Source organism: Pantherophis guttatus, chromosome 2 (genome assembly GCF_059756535.1).
Source record: "Pantherophis guttatus breed Tessera chromosome 2, ASM5975653v1, whole genome shotgun sequence".
Classification (NCBI taxonomy): domain Eukaryota; kingdom Metazoa; phylum Chordata; class Lepidosauria; order Squamata; family Colubridae; genus Pantherophis; species Pantherophis guttatus.
Genome location: NC_142064.1, coordinates 210,083,460 through 210,103,249, shown reverse-complemented (window position 1 = coordinate 210,103,249; position 19,790 = coordinate 210,083,460). Strand labels below are relative to the sequence as shown.

Below are 19,790 nucleotides of genomic sequence, written 5' to 3'. Positions count from 1 at the left end.
AGTAGATCAGTGCCTGCCAAAATAAATAGGTAGACCGGTGCCTGCAAAAATCCATGAGTAGACCAGTGCCTGCCAAAATACATGAGTAGATCAGTGCCTGCAAAAATACATGAGTAGACCAGTGCCTGCCAAAATACATGAGTAGATCAGTGCCTGCAAAAATAAATGGGTAGATTGGTACAGCTCTGCAAGCAGTTAAAAGCCTGGTAGACCAGTACCTCTGCTAAATCCTAAATAATTGTCACATGACCATCAAGCCACGCCCACAAATTAAGCCACACCCACAGAACCGGTAGTAAAAAAATTTAGAACCCACCCCTGTATGAAAATCTACACCAATAACTTGTATGGACCTTGAGGCCTGCTAAATTGGGGGCATGACAGTTGGAGCTGTTCATTGGTTTGATCATAGAATTAATAAACAAACAGGGCAGCAGCTAGAATACACCACTGCCATATCCCTCTACATAGGGGTTATCAAATCAAAAAGTGGCCCTTGACTGTTGCTTCTCAAGGGCCAGATGGCATATAGATTCTAGAACAAATAAAGACGATTCTGATCTACAGTGCTATTTATCATGTTATCTCACAGAATATTTCCATCTATAAAATAAAGGCAATTTTGAAGTACAGGAATGCCACATATAAAGGGGATTTTAAATTGTGCACATACTTCTGAATCTTGTACAGTAGCAAGGTATCATATATAGTTGATTGACATTTTCTAAAGCTGGCTTGTTCATCTCCTCAAATTTCTTCTCGTTCCATTCAGGCCTAAAATTTTATTTAGATGCTTGCATAGTGTTTACTTGGAACGCTTAACAGACTGATAAGTCTGTACTTAACTGGATCTTCCTTGTTGTTTTTCTTGTAAAGGGGGGCTATTGCTAAAACCTCATTCTTAGTTATTTGCCTTTTTGATCAATAAATGTAAATAGATGCCAGCAAGAGCATCTGCCAATTTGATCACTTCAGAAAACATAAGATCATTACACAAGGCCACTCCAGACTTAAAATACTCTTATCAATTTGATCACATCTGCTAAAGTAACCAGAGACCATTTATCTACAGTGCTGAAATCAAAGTATGCATCATCAGAATTATAACTGAAGTCAATATGCAAAGCCTTGTTTCGTTTCCCGAGAATTGATTTACATTGTGATTTAGGGCCAAATAGGATTTGATAATAGGCTTTAGATGAGTGAAATGTATAAACAACATAAGCTGCCCTAAATTTTCACCTTAAGCTGCTGACATTCGCAGTCAAATCGCTGCTGATCTTTACTATTTGGACTAAGGGAATATTTCTTCTTCACTGTGGGAAAGATTGGCTTGAATTTTCTGATCAGCCGATTGTACAGTTTTATCTAGCATTTCTGCAGTTCGTTTGCAGTTCATCCTGAGAACATTTCTGAAAGATCTTGAGACTTTCATCATTCAGTTAGAACATTGACCTTTTATTTCACCCAGATTGCAGCAGTGTTAACAACCTCCAAATTCTGGGTATACTTTGCCTTTGTTTTCACTAACTCACTTTGTAATAGTGTGCTTAATACCAGGGGATGATAGTCACTCTCCAGATGTGGTTCCACCTCCAAATTTAGAAGATAAGGTAAAAGATTTTAGGAAATCTGTTAACCTTCTGCCCACTCATCTAAAAATATATTCCATTGAGCAATCTCCAAATAGTGCACCATTCAAAAGGCAAAGAGACGGAGTCAGCTATATCAAATACACTGTCACCAAGTTGCACCTTGGTCCTTTGCTGATCCTTGGTAAAGTGATTCCTCTAGAGATCAGACAGGCATATATTTTAAAAATGACTTCAATATTTTAAAAAGTCTTTTGATTTTGACCATCACTCTGCAATGTTTCATGATAAAGTAGTAAGGGTATGATATATATATATATATATATATATATATATATATATATATATATATATATATATATATATATATATATATATATATATATATATATATATATATATATATATATATATATATACATATATACACACACATATTCAGAGCAAAGTTAAAATACAAAATACAAAACTAAATAAAAATCCAAGAAGACATAAAAGAAAAAAAAACACAAAACACAAAGCAATCAGAACATTAAAAAGGTGCATCAAATGTACTATTTTCTGTGTTTACTTTTGTTATGTATATTATATACTGCCAAATAAAAATATTTTATATGCAACTCTAAAAAAAAAAGGTACATCAAAAACAACAATATTATACACAGATTGTCCCCTCTAGCTGACTACTGATTAATATATTACTACATTAGTTCCCACCGCTTGGGAAACAGGTCCTCCCAAAATTTTTAAACTTCTAAATCTATTAACAATTTCTTGACCTGCCTTCTATATGTTATTTTAGTGACAAAGTAGTTAACAGGAAAAACAATAATAGTAAAACAGAACAAAAATAAAATTATTGTAATTAACTCATAGAACATTTTCCAAAATGCTTGTCAGACCAAAACTCTTTTTTTTTTAATTCTAAAAATCATCTGATTTATTGTGATAGTTTTGCAAGCGTCTATTACCAAAACTTCAGGCCCTTGAATCTGGGTTCTGACTGACACATCTACTGGGATAGACATAGTCAAATCTCTGCCAATGGACCACGGGTGGGTTCTAGTTATCTTTACTACCGGTTTGCAACAGGAGCGCATGCGCAGATCGTCAATTATGGCATCCGGGCAGGTGGGTGGAGCCTCCTGCCGCTTTTACTACCGGTTCTAAAGAACTGGACAGAACCGGGAGCAATTCACCACTGCAGTGGACACGTCATTAAAGGTCTGAACTCTCTCTGATTCTTTAAGATCTCAACATGGGGATTGGCGACATTGATAATACTGGTAAGAATCTTCTCCTATAGAAGATTCAGTGTTGAATGGATCAGCGTTTTGTGTTTTTTCTTGCTCAGGATTTTTAATTGCTACTAGTTGTGTCAAAGATATCCTTCTTAAGTCAAGTTCCTATTCAAACCGTAGCTTGACTTCTAGTTCTGCTGTGGCAGAAAGCGCTAGCAATGCCTGCCTAACCTCGTCTAGACTTTTAATTACATCCACCTGCTCATCTTTTGGCAAGACTCCAAATGTCTCAGTTAACCTTGCTTCTTCTTCTTCTTCTCAAGGCATCTTATATGTCTTTATGCTCCAGTGTTTATTTAAGCAGTTTCCTCTCAAGGACTTTAGAAGCTCAATCCCCTGGTGGGAGACTGTCGCTGGCATATCTTGGTTTAAAGAGGCAGCACCATCCTAGAGAAATAAATCCAGCAAAATACCTAGTCTTTCATCATGACTAGGTTGGGAAACTGGGGAAACTATGAACGAAGGATTTTATCATAAATAGTACATTAGGACTGAAAGATTACATACTTTGTGGCCCAATTTGCTTGGCAGTCTTTCAGCTTCGAAAAGATCAACAAAATACAGTTCACAGCAAAAGAGCTGACTCAAAGAGAGGGTGATGGACTTTTTTGATCTCCCAAAATGCCTGTTGCCTATACTCTTATCTAGTTATATACTATTAAAACTCTTGTTCCTATAATCTTTAACTGGGTAAAATGCTACATCATAGGGCAACAATTTTTGAACCAAGGAACTTCAAGTGGGGTAATTTACAGAATGTGTCCAAAATCCAGAACCCATGACTCCCATGGAATTGAAGTTTGGCAAATTTGATAAAATATGACATTAAAAAAATTACAAAATAGTTTATTTCACAATATGAAGTGTTTTTGTTTATTTAGAAAATTTATATAGCTGCCCAACTCATGGTGACTCCAGGTGGCTTACAAATGCCATAAAACATTTCCTGTGCTGATGTTTGACTGAACGATACAGTTCAACATGGTTTTAGTCCCAAGGCAGATACATATCTGAATATTTCTCTGAATTTTTAAGAAGTTTTCCAGTGAAGGCAATACATTCGAAGTTCTGCTATGGTTACTATCATTAAGGAATCTGGTAATGAAATATCTCTGAATCAAAGACCAAACAGGTAATGGATTGTCTATTGTATTACTAAAACTGTCCTGTTTGTGTGTAACCTTTAATTGGGCAAAATGGCACAACATAGGGCTACAATTTTTGAACTAATGTACCTCAAATCAGCTAACTTACAGAATGTGTGCAAAACCCAGAACCCAGGAGCCTTGCGGAATTGAAATTTGGCAAATTTTATAAAACATTTTATGACATAATACAAAATGCCACAAAACATTTCCTGTGAACAACTCCTGATGTTTGACTGTGTGTTAGGTTTTGAACGCAAGCTATTTTCAAGGCAGGTACATCATTTCTGAATAGCTCCCTGAATTTTTAACTTTTACTTTTCCAGTGAAGGCTGTCCATTAGAAGCTTTGCCATTATTGAATGCATCGAGAATGTGGCAAGAAAATATCTCTGCAACAATGACCCAACAGGTCATAGTTTTCTGGTATGCTATTAAATGTACCTTGAGGCAATCAGACTGGTCTGTAGGAATCCAGTCTTCCTGTTCACAGCCTTTTCCTTCAGAGGTCTTATTTCTGATAACTGGAATAGAAATAACTTTGTAGTCAATAGATGTTGTGAGGATTTCATGTTAGTTGTCTTTAAAATCTATGTTCTCGTGTTCTTTTAAAGAAAGGGCAGCTACAAAACTAATTTGATACGTCTGCATAGGGAAAATGTTAAAGCAGCAGACTCCTTCTCGGAGCCATACCAGAGGTGGGTTTCAGCAGGTTCTGACCAGTTCTGGAGAACCGGTAGCAGAAATTTTAAGTAGTTCGGAGAACCGGTAAATACCACCTCTGACTGGCCCCACCCCCATCTATTCTCTGCATCCCGAGTCCCAGCTGATCGGGAGTAAATGGGGATTTTGCAGTAACCTTTCCCTGGACTGGGGTGGGAATGGAGATTTTACAGTATCCTTCCCCTCCCATGCCCACCAAGCCACACCCACCAAGCCACACCCACAGAATCGGTAGTAAAAAAAATTGAATCCCACCACTGAGCCATACACTTCGTAGCATATAGGATAACCATAGAAATGATTAGCTCTCACTTTCTTCTTACAAATCTCATTCCAAAGGTTCAATCTGAGATAACTATAGGAGTTTTGCTACTTACCATTGGTGCCTCCTTGTATTATAAATATTCCTGTTTGTTTTTTATTTTTTTGTTTAGTTCTATTAAAGATGATTTATATACTGCCTCCTCTTTTTCCTTTCCTCTCTGCTATATTATGAAAACTATTGCCTCCTATTAGTGCCAGCTGTTGCCAAATGCAGACAAGCCAAAAAGCTTAGCGTATGGCTGCCAGATAAAAGAACATTAGAAAGTCAAAAATAATAAAACAATAAGAAGTGTTTTTTTAAACAGCTGTTAAAAATGAAAGTGTAAAACGTAAGAAAAAGAAATCAGTTTAAGTTAATTCTATTTTTTGCAATAATTTTATTGAATAATTAAAAAGATAAAAGCTAATATCAACTAAAAAAATAGAAAGTGCAGAAAAGAAAAAAAAAGAATATATAAAGAAATAACTTCCTTCTTCATCACCAAGTATAAAAAAGATTAGTGATAACCTTTTCTTAAAATATAACAAAGGATCTTTCCACATCTCGCCTCATATTTATAATCAAAACTTTAAAGCCTCATCATTCAGTCCTGGTCAGCAAAAGTTTGTTAAAGGTTACTAGAGAGCAATATATCTTCTTTAACCTTGATCAAATAAGCCAACCTTATATTCTTTCCCTCTACTTTTAACTATCTTGGTCTTTAATCCCTTCAAATAATGTCCTACAACTTTATTTCTCTTCCTTTTTCTGTCCCTTCTCACAAATTCCTTCAAACATTAACAAGTCTCTTTTGTAAATCAATATAGAAAAGTTATCCAAGTCATTCTTCCAGTTTGTTTTTGTATAATTTGATTATTTTATTATTATATTCCATGTCATTCTTATATACGGCCAATTTAAAATCCATACTCAAATTAATTTCATGCAGACATTGAGGATCTTTCTGTTTTGTTTTTAAAAACCCCATTCCCATGTCATCTTCAGTTCCAGCATTCGATGGACTTTATGAGATTCTCAGAAAGATGAGCTTAAAGAATAAAATGCAGTGCATGAATCAGTGTATGGATCTGGTGAAAGCAAGAATGATCTTCAAGGACAGAATGGTCTGGAGAGGTATAGCAAATGATCTGATGTGAACTAGACTTGGTTAGATTTCCTTTCATTTTATCTCCTTTTCTTTATTTTGTTTAATACTTTTTACTTTTTCTGCATTTTTTATAACATTACTTACTCTGAAAAGAAATATTGTGATGCGTTCATGTGTGATGAAATATTGAGATGGGCTTATACGTATATAAGTAGCTTTCAGAATAAGCTATCATAATCAGGAAAGGATGAAAGGCTTGTACAGCAGGGACACAATGCAACATCAAGCAAAAAGAACAGGGAAAGATATAGGATCAAGAAATATAACAATAATAAAAAGGAAAATAAGAGCTGCTTTCAAGGACATCACAGAAATCACAGAAAATGTACGGGTAAGGTAAGAATATTAATAGTCACAGAATGACTCTAATAGAGGCAAATAAGATTAATAGAAGATAGTTAGACTATTGAAACCCTTTACAGACAATGGAAAACATTTGTAGAAAAATTACATATTCAAAGAGTGATTACAGTAGAAAATAAAGAACAAACAATCTATCACCTATCAAATAGAAAGGGACCAGGCACAAATAAATTGAGCCATGGTGGCGCAGTGGAGTGCAGTACTGTAAGCTACTTCTGCTGACTGCTGGCTGACTGCAGTTTGGCAGTTCAAATCTCACCAGGCTCAAGGCTGACTCAGCCTTCCACCCTTCTGAGGTGGGTAAAATGAGGACCCAGATTGTTGAGGGCAATATGCTGACTCTATAAACCGCTTAGAGAGGTCTGTAAAAGCACTATGAAGCGGTATATAAGTCCAAGTGCTATTGCTATTGCTGTCCACTGAATTCTTGATCAGCCACTCAATCATGGTCCAAATAAAGATTGTTCCACTGGAACAATAACATGAAGAAGCATATACTTTTGGCATCTGGTGTGAAAGCATGGTGAATTAGAAATTATTACACTAGAAGGCTATAAAAGAGGAAGACAATGGAGGTGGGAGGCTGAGATTTAAAAAAACTAAAATGCTCTCAGAAAGCTATAATTTTATAGTAAAAATGGCAAGCATTTGTTCATCCAGTTGCCAGGAGTTAAATTCAACTCAGTGCTATCTTGCTTCATAGTCTAAACAGAAAGGTGTTCAACATATACCCAGAACATAGAAGGAGGTTTGCATACAGTAAAAGAAAATGTGTTTCAGAAGGAAGTGTTACTAATCAATAGTAAAAGCAACATGTATACTTGAAGAAAGGCAGAAGAGATATGGCACCTTTTAGAGAAGCTTAAAGTCGGAGAACAGATAATCCCATGGCCATGTATCTTTCCAGAAACAAAATGAAAGAAAACCTGGCCTATTTCATAAATATGTAGGTTGCTTAGAGACTTTAATTTCCTCTGAGATTATATTCTTTATCAGAAAATAATGGTCGCATGATGAGTTGTTTGTGTATTTCTAAGAAATCTTGTGCCTTCACTACTTGGTAGTGGGAATACCTATTATGTTTATCACATTTTTTGCCACTCTTGACCAACACAATATTTTCTGATAGTTTTAAGATTTCGAATTGAAACAAAGAGCATTAACAACGGATTTTCCCATACTTTGTCTTATAATATTTACTGTGTTCACAGGCAATTTTCCCTATATTCATAGAATCGTGGGGCTGGAAGAGACCTTGGAGATCTTTTAGTCCAGCTCCCTGGCCAAGACAGGAGTCCTTATTCCATCCCAGATAAATGGTTGTCCAATCTTTTCTTGAAAACCTCCTGTGATGGGCGCCCACAACTCCTGGAGGCAAACTGTTCTACTAATTAATTGCTCTGTCAGGAAATGCTTCCTTAGTTCCAAGTTGGATCTATCTTTATTGAGCTTCCACCTGTTGCTTCATGTCCTTCAGATGCTTTGGAGAATACATCGACCTCCTCATCTCTTATCATCTTTGTTGCTCTTCTCTGCACTCTTTCTAGGACCACAGCATCATTTTTTGTATCGTATATTATTCCCGATAAGGAATTAGAGAAAGCCTCTTCCTTGAGGCCTAGCAAAAGTTTGGTAGATTTGTTCACATACTTTTCTCTTGCGATTGTGAGATTTATAATACCTTCCTCTTTATCAATTCCTCTGTTATTCAAAATGTCAGATGTAGTGACATGTAACTTCACTTAGGACTGAACTGGTACACATCAAGGTTTAATCTGACATTCAAATGAAAGAAAAAGCAAGCAAAGGGGAGGCTGCCAAAAATTATATAGTTTTCTTTAGTTGGCCAAAAACAACAATAACATTAGCCAGAAATAAAAAAAGGATCAATAATTCCACTTGGAAGCAAGACTGATTCAGCAAATAATTCTATGGGCAATAGCTTTGGAGAGCCATCATTTCAGAAATGTTTGGCACTGCCTTCTTCTTCAATTTCCAAATCTATCCTCTAGCCCTGGTGATTCAAGTACTAACCAGATCCAACCATGTTAATTTTTTTAAGAGCAGCCAAGGTTGGCTAAGTGCTGCCACCTAGTGACTACTGCTAACTTACAGTTGCTCTAAATTTAGTTAAATTGAATATTAAAACAAATAATATTGGTTTTGTATGGACAAAAATGATGCCTTCAAATTAAGTTCGCTTCACATTCTTTGAAGGGGAGACGAGAGAAAGTCTGTCATCCTAGAACTGAAAGTAAAATATCACAAAAGAAAATTGATTAAAAGAGTGAGGTCCAATTTAAGAAAAAAAATTGGTAAAGCACCATTTTATTAATATCTGCAAAATGTTAGAATTTCCCAAACAGTCTGAAGTGCTTTTAACATCAATTTAATATGCTTGCAAATCAAAGAGAGGCACCTATGTAATTAATAGAAATTTACTTCATTGCAGATTAATCCTTATAATTCTAGAATAAGGATATAATAGAAAGTCATCAATATTTTTTGGTTTAACAGCCACAAATTTTCTTCCTCCATCTCTGGTCTCCAGGCTTGTGCAGCAGACTTAGTTTGGAGAATGTAAAGAATACAACAATTCATCTGCAATTATTTATCATCTCGCCATTTTACAAGTACCATTAGGAGAAGACTTCATCTCCCCCTTGAGCCCTCTGACAAACACGGAGGCCATCAAAGGGTTTCTCTTTCCTGTAGTGAGTGTTAGAAATGAGAAATAACATAAACAAGCACCTGCTGTTCGTTAGCATCTCAAAAACTGGAGCACAAATGAAAGCTGAGAGAGAGGGCTGGATTAGTTCTCACCTTCTTCCTAGAGGGCCAGGGACACTTGCATGTGTGGGAAATTGTCATAGGAATAGGAATATCCCTTTTCAAAGAAAATGTTTGGACAATGAAATGATTTGAATAAAGATAATTGGTATGTAATGCAGGTTTCTCAGGACAAGGTTATTAAGAGATATTGTGTGAAAATACACCCCCGTTTGAGACGTTTAGTGTTTGGCACAGTTGCTTTTCTTGTTGCATATATCGCCATACTGGAATATCTAAACTCTCTAAAAAAATATCCACAAGAATTACTTGAGTGATTTCAATTTTTGTTATCCTATCCACCCTAATCTACAGGGTATTAAGAAATAATATATGATACATAAAAACAACTGTAGTAATGTGTGTGTGTGTGTGTGTGAAATTTGCAAATTTCCTCTTGGAATTTAGAAGTACTCATGGCATGTGCCCATGTTTTAAACTTTTTACATGTGGACAGTACATGAAAGTACTATATCTCCCAGTTCACAGAATAGCCAAAATAATACCTTATCTCAGGAAACTGCAATTGTAACCATTTATTTTCTGGTAGTAGTTTCCCAAGATTTCTCATGGAAATTAATCAATAGCTAAATAAAAGGAATATAAATAAAATAGGTGAAGTAGGGCCAATTGGTTTAATACGTTTTTAAAAACAACATCACAAGAAGGGAAGGGGTGATTCTACCTCTGTCCTCTCTGATGATGCCACCATGTCAACCCCAGACCACTGGAAACTCTCTACTGCTGGAAAAGAATGTAAAAAGTGTGCCCTCTAGCTATACCCTGATAGCTATATTGTGGTTCTTTTAGTAAAAAAATCATAGTGCATCTGGGAATCATTTCCTTCTGAACTGTATAAAATTTCAGCTAAAATCTTTGTGCAAAATTGTGGATGCTGACATAAACAATGATATTTTGGTTGATTAATGCTATATATTAATCTCTGATACTTAATTTAAAAAAGTAAACGGTTGAAAAAATATGTGATAAAAATAAACTACGGCCTATATGTAAACAAGGAAATGGTACATCTAAATCGTAAAATGTAGCAACTGTATTCATACCTGTTTGTTTTTTTGCTATGTGGATCCTACAAGGTAGCCAGCGGAAGTTTCCTGTGGTTGAAAAAAATGTGTGCCCACTTCACATATGACTGACTACACTGTTCTTATCTACATGATCTGAACGTAAGAATGGAAGCAAGCTTGTAATAATCCCTTAAACCTTAAATTGTAAAAGACTAAAAAGCGATGCTTCCTTATGCAGATGGATGGTGTATAAAATAAGAGCATTAAACTGATAAGAACATTAAATACAATAGAAATGAACAATGAAAATCAAACAAAAATATATGAAAAACTTACTTTTTCATAACTTTCTGATTGCTTCTTGTAATAACCTGATTTTTTTGCTTTATGCATGGTTTAATCTATTTCTCTTGAATGGATTCAGCATAATCCAGTCTAAATTAAGCACATTTATGTCCTTATGAATTCATCTGAGAGTTAAGCAGATGGATGCTCTTAATTGCTTTATATGAAAAAAGGGATTTAGAATTGCTTGTTGTGATTGTGCTTTTATAAGCACTGAACCCGCATTACCACAAGAAATATTTATTTATCCAATTTCACTGATATTCTAAGGTTTGTTGCAGCTCCTTATGTAAAGTATACTAAAATGTAATAGAATGGTTAACAAAATTCTTTGTAGAAAAAGGCCCAGTTGCGTTGAAATAAAAAGTTCTCATCACCCACATTCGTGTTTCAGTTATGTATCCTTTGTGTGATGATTTCAGTTCAACTAATTATTTCATTTTATTTCTCTCGTCTTTATTGGTTGTTACAGCCAGCTGATGCAGTTGAGGTGCCTCCTTGTTTTTGTTTCTTACGTCGTTTGTTGAGGAGTCGATTGTTGGATATTTTCAAATCTTTAATTTTTACCTGATCATAGTCTACTCTCATGGTCGCCAAAGCACTAGTCATTTCCTCCTAAAATACACAAGAAGTAACAGTGAAATTTAAAGGAAAAATAGTCCGTCTCTTGTTATGTCTACAGAAGGAAGGATCTCAGGCAAGAGTAACTGTAGAGTCCCCCCACAAAAGTTATATACCAGATGTAGTAGGCTGTAATGAATAAAACAATTCATATGTAGGATTAAACATTACGTATTAGGGACAAAAAAAACCCTGAGAACCAAATTAATTCTGTAAGGAACATTCAGCGAAGTAGTATATCTTTAATGCTGCCTATGTGTATACGGAATTTAATATTTTCCTATGTCAAAGGCAACTTGGCATTAGGAAAACTTCTAGAAAACACTAGTGGCAAAGTGAAGTGGGTATTCAAAGTCCAAAACATCTGAAAGCCCAAACTGCCTATTCTTGTTGGATCTGCCTCAATCAGGATGGACACCTCACAAAGCACATTATATACAGAGGTGGGTTTCAGCAGGTTCTGACCAGTTCTGGAGAACCAGTAGTGGAAATTTTGAGTAGTTCGGAGAACCGGTAGTAAAAATTCTGACTGGCCCTGCCCCCATCTATTCTCTGCCTCCCGAGTTCCAGCTGATTGGGAGGAAATAGGGATTTTGCAGTAACCTTCCCCTGGAGTGGGATGGGAATGGAGATTTTACAGTATTCTTCCCCTGCCATGCCCACCAAGCCATGCCATGCCCTCCAAGCCGCGCCTACAGAACCGGTAGTAAAAAAATTTGAAACCACCACTGATTATATATGCTTTTCTTGTAGCCCCAGAACTTTTGGAAAAACATCAAAGGTACAATTTTCCATTGTTTTTCAAAGAAAATATGATTTTTTTTAAAAAAAAGAATATAAGTATTTGGACAGATCTAGCACGTTTATTTAAAAAAAACCAAAAAAACTCCAAACCACCTACTCCAAAAGGCATACTAAAGAAAGATTGAAGTAAAAATCCTGGCTTTTTCCATTGCATACATTTTTTTGCTAAAGTCTATTTAAAAAAATAAACACCTACCCTGCCATTAAAACCCTGCTTGTCTTTCTAGGCCTAACTGTACTAATTTTCTCAATCTATTATCTGCATATGTTTTAGCAACTACTGTGCTATTTCACATTACTTGGGGTTATAAATAAATAGAGAGAACATTGTTTTCCAACCATCTATAAAAAGGAAGCTCTCCATCCAACTCTGCACATGTCCAAAGATTACCTTCACTTCGTCCCAGTGGTCTTTATCTTCTTGCAGGACTCGAGTAGTGTGAAGAGGGGTCGGTGGCACCACCATGGATTGCTAAGAGAGGTAATCAATAGAGATGATTTCTTGTGAAAGACTGCTGACACACTAACCATTAACTGCTCTTAAAAAAAGAAGTTGTATTCAAAATGTAGAAACTTGTCTCCTAAGCTATGTGAGAAAGAGTGTAGGCGGCTGCATTTTGGGAGACAGTCGTATTTTTCATAATCACAAAATTGCATAACTTCCATAAGACTCTGGCAATTAACTTGGTAAAAACTAGAGGAGAAAATCACATTTGAGCTCCTCCCGCTTCCCCCAGCAAACACTTGTCAAAGGAGGATAAAGCTTGCAGTAGCAGGAAAAAGCACATCATTTCCCCTTCTGCTTCTCAGCTTCCAGATAGACCTTTCCCCCCATAGTAAATCTCAAACCTCAAAGCCATATTCTTCATAAATTAATTAGTTTATCCCTCTATCTTGGTATGAAATTCTGCAGCTCTTAACATCAAGGTCCCATTCTCCTTTTAAAATATTTTTAGTTATAGGCCACATAGCTGAATGAGAAATAGAACAGACTGTCAGGAAGATAAATTGTAAAAATAAAAGCTCTTAACACAGCTCCTCTTACATTTTAGTTTGTAAATTCCGCTTAAAGCCCACAATGAAGTTGACACAACATTTGAATCAAAGGCTAAGCTTACACTTGTTCTTGATCAACTGACATCCCTATGTCCAAATTAATCAGTTCTGCACTGTGGTTCAATCTAGGTTTCTGGCTCAAAGGGATGGCAGGTGCTAGAACAGAGTTTCTGTAATAGAGATACGGATTCCAAGTCTCTCCAGAATTGTTTATATTAGAAATTTAAATTTTAAAACTTGATACATCAGTTTCAATTCTGGTGACTGGAAAGAAAGCAGGACTTTCTCCTCACAGACATGTTCAACTCATTTGTCTGCTTAACTCTGAGCCTTTCTTATTGAGACTGAGATCCCTTTTCAGCCTACATTTCCTTTGGGCTGACAGTTCCCTATTTAACCATTTGCTCTATGGAGCGCTCAAATTGCTCTCTTGGACTTTGTCTCTTTTAAGAGAAAGAGTTCACAAGGCATTTAATCTCTTTAAATTGATTTTTCTTGGCAACTATATCAATCCATTTTTAAAGCAGCTATTTGAAGTGCGTTGATAGATGTGAGAATCTGGTACAGAAAAGGTTGGTGTCTTTTGCCTGGCAGTATGCAGATGTGAAACGCATAGCTTCAGCAGCAGCTTGCTCTCTCTCTCTTCCACTCCAGAGGGGAGTCTACTTCAACACTCCCAGAACCTTTTAGTTAGTTGGCATCTCCATCAGAAACAACTCTGGCGTGATTTTCTGAGAGAGCTGTGCTTAAGCCTCCCCCTTCCCTATTTTGAGTTTTCCCAGTCCTCTGCCAAAAACTGAGAACGCCCCCAAAGCAGGAGGTCTCTATTCATATCAACACTGTGTAGCACGATGGTGCCTTGGAGGTCTAATAATAAGTCCTACGTTGATGAGGTAATGTGGCTTTTTATAAATAAGAGAAAGAGAATGTGTGCACCGCAATGAAAGCTAAATCTAGCTGAGAGCAGTTGGGTTGGGGGTGTAATGTCCTTGACTGCCACTCACAGAGAGTTTTTTTCTCTCTCCCCTCCAAGATTTCCCTCATACTGTGAGGGAGAAACTATATTCGTTTTTACAGATAGAGCCTTAGTTCAATTAGATGCTAAATCGTCTCAGCAGGCTGCCTAGTACCCACATCAAGACACAGGCAGACCATTGTGCAGGACTCACGTTAATCCAGGGATGATTCATAAATTGAGAAATGGTCATCCTCTCTGTTGGGTCAGTTTTCAGCAATAGACGAATGAGCTGCTTGGCTAGAAAAAAATACACATGGAAACATAACTTAGGCAATAAGGGCTTGTAAAATTATACAAGAAAAATATTGTAGAATATCCATGCACCCTGGTCAGTTTTCCTCTTCTGTCCAATTAGGAAAAAATGGCACCTATAACTATCTGCAGAATGAATATGTCATATTCATGTTCTTATATTTAAGAACTACTTATCTTTTCCCATTTATATCCTGCCTTTCACCCAGAAGCACAAGACCATGCATAGTGATTTCCTCTCTAAAGTTAGCAGCCACGAAAGATATATTACCAAATGAATCTTCATGGCTTATTATGGTTTCTAAATGTTTTTAATAATATAATAATGATAATTGTTTTACTAATTATTGATTTAACTGTTTTTAGCTTTGTGATACACCTCCTACAGTTATTTGTTTGTGTGAAGGGCATATAAATTTGACAAATAAGTTTGGCCCCCATAAGATGACTATATTTGCTAGCCCAGATGAGGCAAACTTGGCTCTAAGCAGGAAAAAATGATTTTAGGATGATGCATTTTTGAGCAATTTACAAATGTTGAACATGTGTATATAATATTATTGGTTATATGGAATTCTCATATCTGGGAGCAGCAACTGCCGATATTCTAGTACTAATCTAGAGGTAAGCAAGCTGTAGTATCCCAGGTGTTACTGAGTTCTTAATTCTTAGAAAGCATGGGAAATAGTGACAGTTGCTGGTAGTGGTCAGGCAGCAATTTCCAGAATGCCATATGTTGCCTATTCCTGCTCTAGACAAACATACTGTAGCTAATTACAAAGAAAACCAGATATTAAGAGGCATACTGGTGGAGCAATATGATATTTGATTCCTGGAATACATTTTTGTTTATTTTCTACTGGCCCAGTACATCTAAATTTCTCTCTAATATTAAAATAATATTTGAAGAAATGGCATTTAATACAATTTGTCTAATTTTTTGGTTTCTGACCATTCTTTTTACAATGTTTATGAATTAGGTGTGTGCATTCATGAAGTCTGCCAAATTTTATTTGTTTCTATCCCTCCTTTATTATTTTTACAAATAACTCTAAGTGGTAAACATATCCAAGTTCCAACACACATTTGTTTTCTATTTTCTCCACAACAACAACCCCGAGAGGTGAGTTGGGCTGAGAGTGAGTGACTAGGCCCAAGATGGTGAACCTATGGCACGCATGCCACAGGTGGCACATGGAGTCATATCAGTGGGCACGCGAGCTCAGCCAATTTTCGGGCCTTCTGGGCCCACCGGAAGTAGAGAAATAGGCTGTTTCTGGCCTTCAGAGGGCCTCCGGGGCGGAGGGGAAGGCCATTTTCACCCTCCCCAGGCTCCTAGAAAGACTCTAGAACCTGGGGAGAGCCAAAAATGGGCCTTCTGTCCCACTGGAAGTCAGCAAATGGGCCATTTCTAGCCTCCAGAAGGCCTCCGGGGGGGTGGGCTCCTAGAAAGGTTCTGGAGCCTGGGGAGGGCAAAAAATGGGTGGGTCACACGCACATGCATGGGGGGCAGGGGGCATAGAATTATGGGTATGGGCACGCACACACATGATCCCCCCACCACTTTTGGCACATGATGGCAAAAAGGTTAGCCATCACTGGACTAGGCCAAGGTCCCCAGTCTGTCTTTCATGCCTAAAACAGGACTCACAGTCTCCGGCATTCTAGCCTGATGCTTTAACCACTAGGCAATCTTATATCTTGAAGGTCTCTATGAGCACATAGATTACCCAAGTAAAAGTTGCAATTTTTAAAACCCAGCAATGATGCACTTTTATTGACACATATGCAGCACTCATTTACCTTCGTCAGATACTTCTGACCATTCAGGATTTGGAAATCCATATTGCCCCATCCGAATTCTTCTTTTCATTCCTGGGGAAATGGCTTGGCCAGTATTGGAATAGAATGGAGGGAACCCACACAAACTGCAAAAGAAGGACATATATAGATGAGCTTCTGGTAACTAGAAAACCACTATATATTCCCTCCCGGGTCCCATGTAGAGTCACAGATGGCTGCTGATTCTTCTGACAGAATGAGTAATGATCTAGTGACTAATTTTTCTGATTTACTAGTGGCATTACGGTAACAAGGAGCTAATGTGTGACATATCAGAATTCTGTTTTGCTATTATCTAAATTTTACACTTACAGAATATACATGATGACACCAAGAGACCACATATCACAGGATTTGTCATATTTCTCAGGACCAAGTACTTCTGGGGCTGAAGAAGAGAACAAAAGAATTGTGAATGTTAGTTTTTCAAATGTTGGTTATATGCTAACTAATATTTATTCTTTCCTTATTATTAAATGAGTGGTTAGTATAGAACTGAATGTAGGTACTTTAATCTAATCAGCAGTAACAAATACTTTATATAGTTTACTAATGTAAACTAGTGTACATGAGGGTGTACATATGTGGGGAATGTCAAAAACAGACATCCCAAGTTTTATTTCCAATGCCACCAACAATGGCAAAGTGATTATCCATAATAAATCTAGAACACTGAGCAATTTTGCTTTGCTTGCGTGATCTCAGCTCATACCATCCTTCCACTATAATTTGTCAGTTGTTACATAAAACTCTAATTTTCACACTACATTGCTTGCTGAAGCCCAATACTTACAGTGGAAATTAACTCCTAGCCTGTTGTGACTATGCACAGGGAGCTTTTTCCTCTAATCCTGGATTGGTAACTTTGGATTTGATATATATACTATAGTATTCTTTAACATAATTGTATGTATCCATAGGTTAGAACTCAACTGTCTGGTAATTGACTTTTTACTTCTGACAGCAAGGGTTGAGTGCATTTATGAAAATGTAATAATTTCATGATTTCCAGAATGAATAAATCAGAAGATAGGAAAAAGCCAAACTTACCCACATAGTAAGGAGTGTAACAAGGAGTCTGCAGTGCATTCTGTATGGTTGTCTCTTTAGCAAACCCAAAATCTGTGAGCTTAAGCACTGACTCTTTCTCTTTGGATGTATAAAGAAGGTTTTCTGGCTGGAATTGTATATAAAAAAAGAACACAAATAAAAATGAACAGGATAATTTTTGTTACTAATCTCTTCTGAATTTTTAATCCTGTTTGGTTTGTAGCTAGAGCCAAATTTACTTTTAAATATCAGTACGTTTTAATCTTGTGGGTCAGTTTTAAACTAACATTAGGCCTTCTTTGCACCTTATTTTAAATGGACTGACTTTTAAAAGATACTTGGATTCCTGCCCAAGAGTGTGACTTAAATGTTTGATTCAAGCTGTTTGTCTCAGTGTTGAAACAGGCCTATGCAAATCAACTGCTTAGATGCATTAATTTTTTCACATAGTTAGAACACATTTATAGTAGTTCTTACCTTGACATCTCTGTGAGCTATGTTCATCCCATGAAGATGTTGGATGGCTGTTCCAATGTCTCTCACTATTTCGGAGGCTTCTAGAAATGTTATTTTACAGAAAGGTCACATTAGCATTCTTGCTGTATCTCAGAGATATACAGTGTTTCTAACTAGCAACCAGCTTGTTTATGTCAGGGCGAAAAACATAAAATTAGCCCTAAGACTCATGCTTTGCTTTGAGAATGACTATTAATTAAATAATTAATTAATCAATGACATTTCTGCTCCTCAGTCCTTTGGTTAAAAGGTAATACCACTGACATGAAATCTTGTACATTACATACCTGCAATACACTGAACAATTTTTTAAATGACTTAACAAACACCTTTTGTGTATATATATTTTGAAATAAACACTGCAGTATTTGGTGAAGTTTCAATCCATAATGGGAAAGCCTCATTATTTAAACTTGGATAGTTTTTCATTAAAAACAATGAACACAACCCCCAATGAAATTTATATTTCTGTGAGTTTTCAGGCATTTAGAAATAAAAATAATCAGAAGCTCTACATAAGTTTTAAAAGAGTTACCAATTTTGATTTGATTAGAATTCCTTTAAAATAGTAATAAATAAAGAGTTTATCTAAATACAGGTAGCCCTCGACTTATGACCACAATTGAGCCCAAAATTTATGTTGTTAAGTGAAACATTTGTTAAGTGAGTTTTGCCCCATTTTACAACCTTGCTTGCCACAGTTGTTAAGGGAATCATTTGGTAAATTAGTAACATGGTTGTGAATCTGGCTTCCCCATTAACTTTGCTGGTCAGGAGGTTGCAAAAAGTGATTGCGTGACCTTGGGAAACAGCAACGGACATAAGTATGAACCAGTTCCCAAGCATCTTAATTTTGATCACATGATCATGGGGATGCTTCAAAGGTTGTAACTGTGAAAAACAGTCATAAGCCAGTTTTTTCAGTGCCACTGTAACTTTGAACAGTCACTAAATGAACTGTTGTAAGTCGAGGATTACCTGTACTAACTTCCAAAAATGTGTTCATAAAAACCTTTGATGTTCTACCTTTTTCCGTGAAAGCTTGGTCTCCTCGCTCCTGGATTCGAGTGAAGAGTTCCCCTCCCTCCATGCTGTTGTGGACAAGATACAGATTATTCAAAATGCAAGCACAGGAGGGGCGCCTAATTTCAGTTCTTATGGGTAATACTATTTCTCCATTTCATCTTCTCTGCGGTGTGTTTCTCGAACCAATCTGACATAGAAGCCCAAAGCTGCTGCTTTAACCTTATAGCATACATAAAGATCTCAAATCATGTTGCCACATGTTTAAACCTTGCTTAAAGGTTTCTAAAGGATTTGCTATGCTTGTCTGCTTTTGCAGCCTCTGGATCACCTGCTTCTGATTCATCCAGTTTTCCTGCTTACAAAGAAGGTGGCTGGATATCTGGAAAGTATGTCTTCCACGCTAGCCTTCTACAGGCATGTCAAATTACTAAGAATATTCTCATGATATCATCCAGGAACTATGTTTAGATGCAAAAGCAGTTGGAAAAGTTGAAGAGCAGTTGGGGCTGCTCTACAACTTTCTTCCCCTGAAGCATAAAACAAAGGTCATTCTTCTCAAACTCTGTACATCAAACTACACCTTGTCTGTACCTGCCCGTTCTTTAAAAATACTGCAGGAGAGGGTGGTACTGCCAATCCCTGGCCTACTGCCATGTCCTTTATACAATTTCCTATCCAATGTACAACAATCCACAAAGGAAATCTCTCTACAATGGGAGGAGATGAAATATATATAGTCAAGAAAGTGGCAGGGAGAAAAAATCTTTTTCATGGCTTTTCACCTTTAGAAATGGCTGGAAGACCTTAA

The 19,790-nt window shown here is 36.6% G+C and overlaps 1 protein-coding gene across 8 annotated transcripts in view; it reads right to left on the bottom strand.

The window, feature by feature from the left end:
- Window positions 1-8,893: 8,893 nt before the first annotated feature.
- MAPKAPK3 (MAPK activated protein kinase 3) overlaps window positions 8,894-19,790 on the bottom strand; it is a 67,048-nt gene continuing 56,151 nt past the window's right edge. For all 8 annotated transcript variants that reach the window (XM_034440238.3, XM_034440233.3, XM_060688418.2 and 5 more), the window contains 8 exons: window positions 18,983-19,047; window positions 17,918-17,997; window positions 17,441-17,567; window positions 16,703-16,778; window positions 16,352-16,476; window positions 14,448-14,533; window positions 12,614-12,694; window positions 8,894-11,412 (listed from right to left, as the gene is read on the bottom strand). In XM_034440238.3, coding sequence (XP_034296129.1) covers window positions 11,254-11,412; window positions 12,614-12,694; window positions 14,448-14,533; window positions 16,352-16,476; window positions 16,703-16,778; window positions 17,441-17,567; window positions 17,918-17,997; window positions 18,983-19,047 — 799 coding nt within the window. In that variant the 3' untranslated portion in view covers window positions 8,894-11,253. The remainder of the gene's footprint in view (window positions 11,413-12,613; window positions 12,695-14,447; window positions 14,534-16,351; window positions 16,477-16,702; window positions 16,779-17,440; window positions 17,568-17,917; window positions 17,998-18,982; window positions 19,048-19,790) is intronic.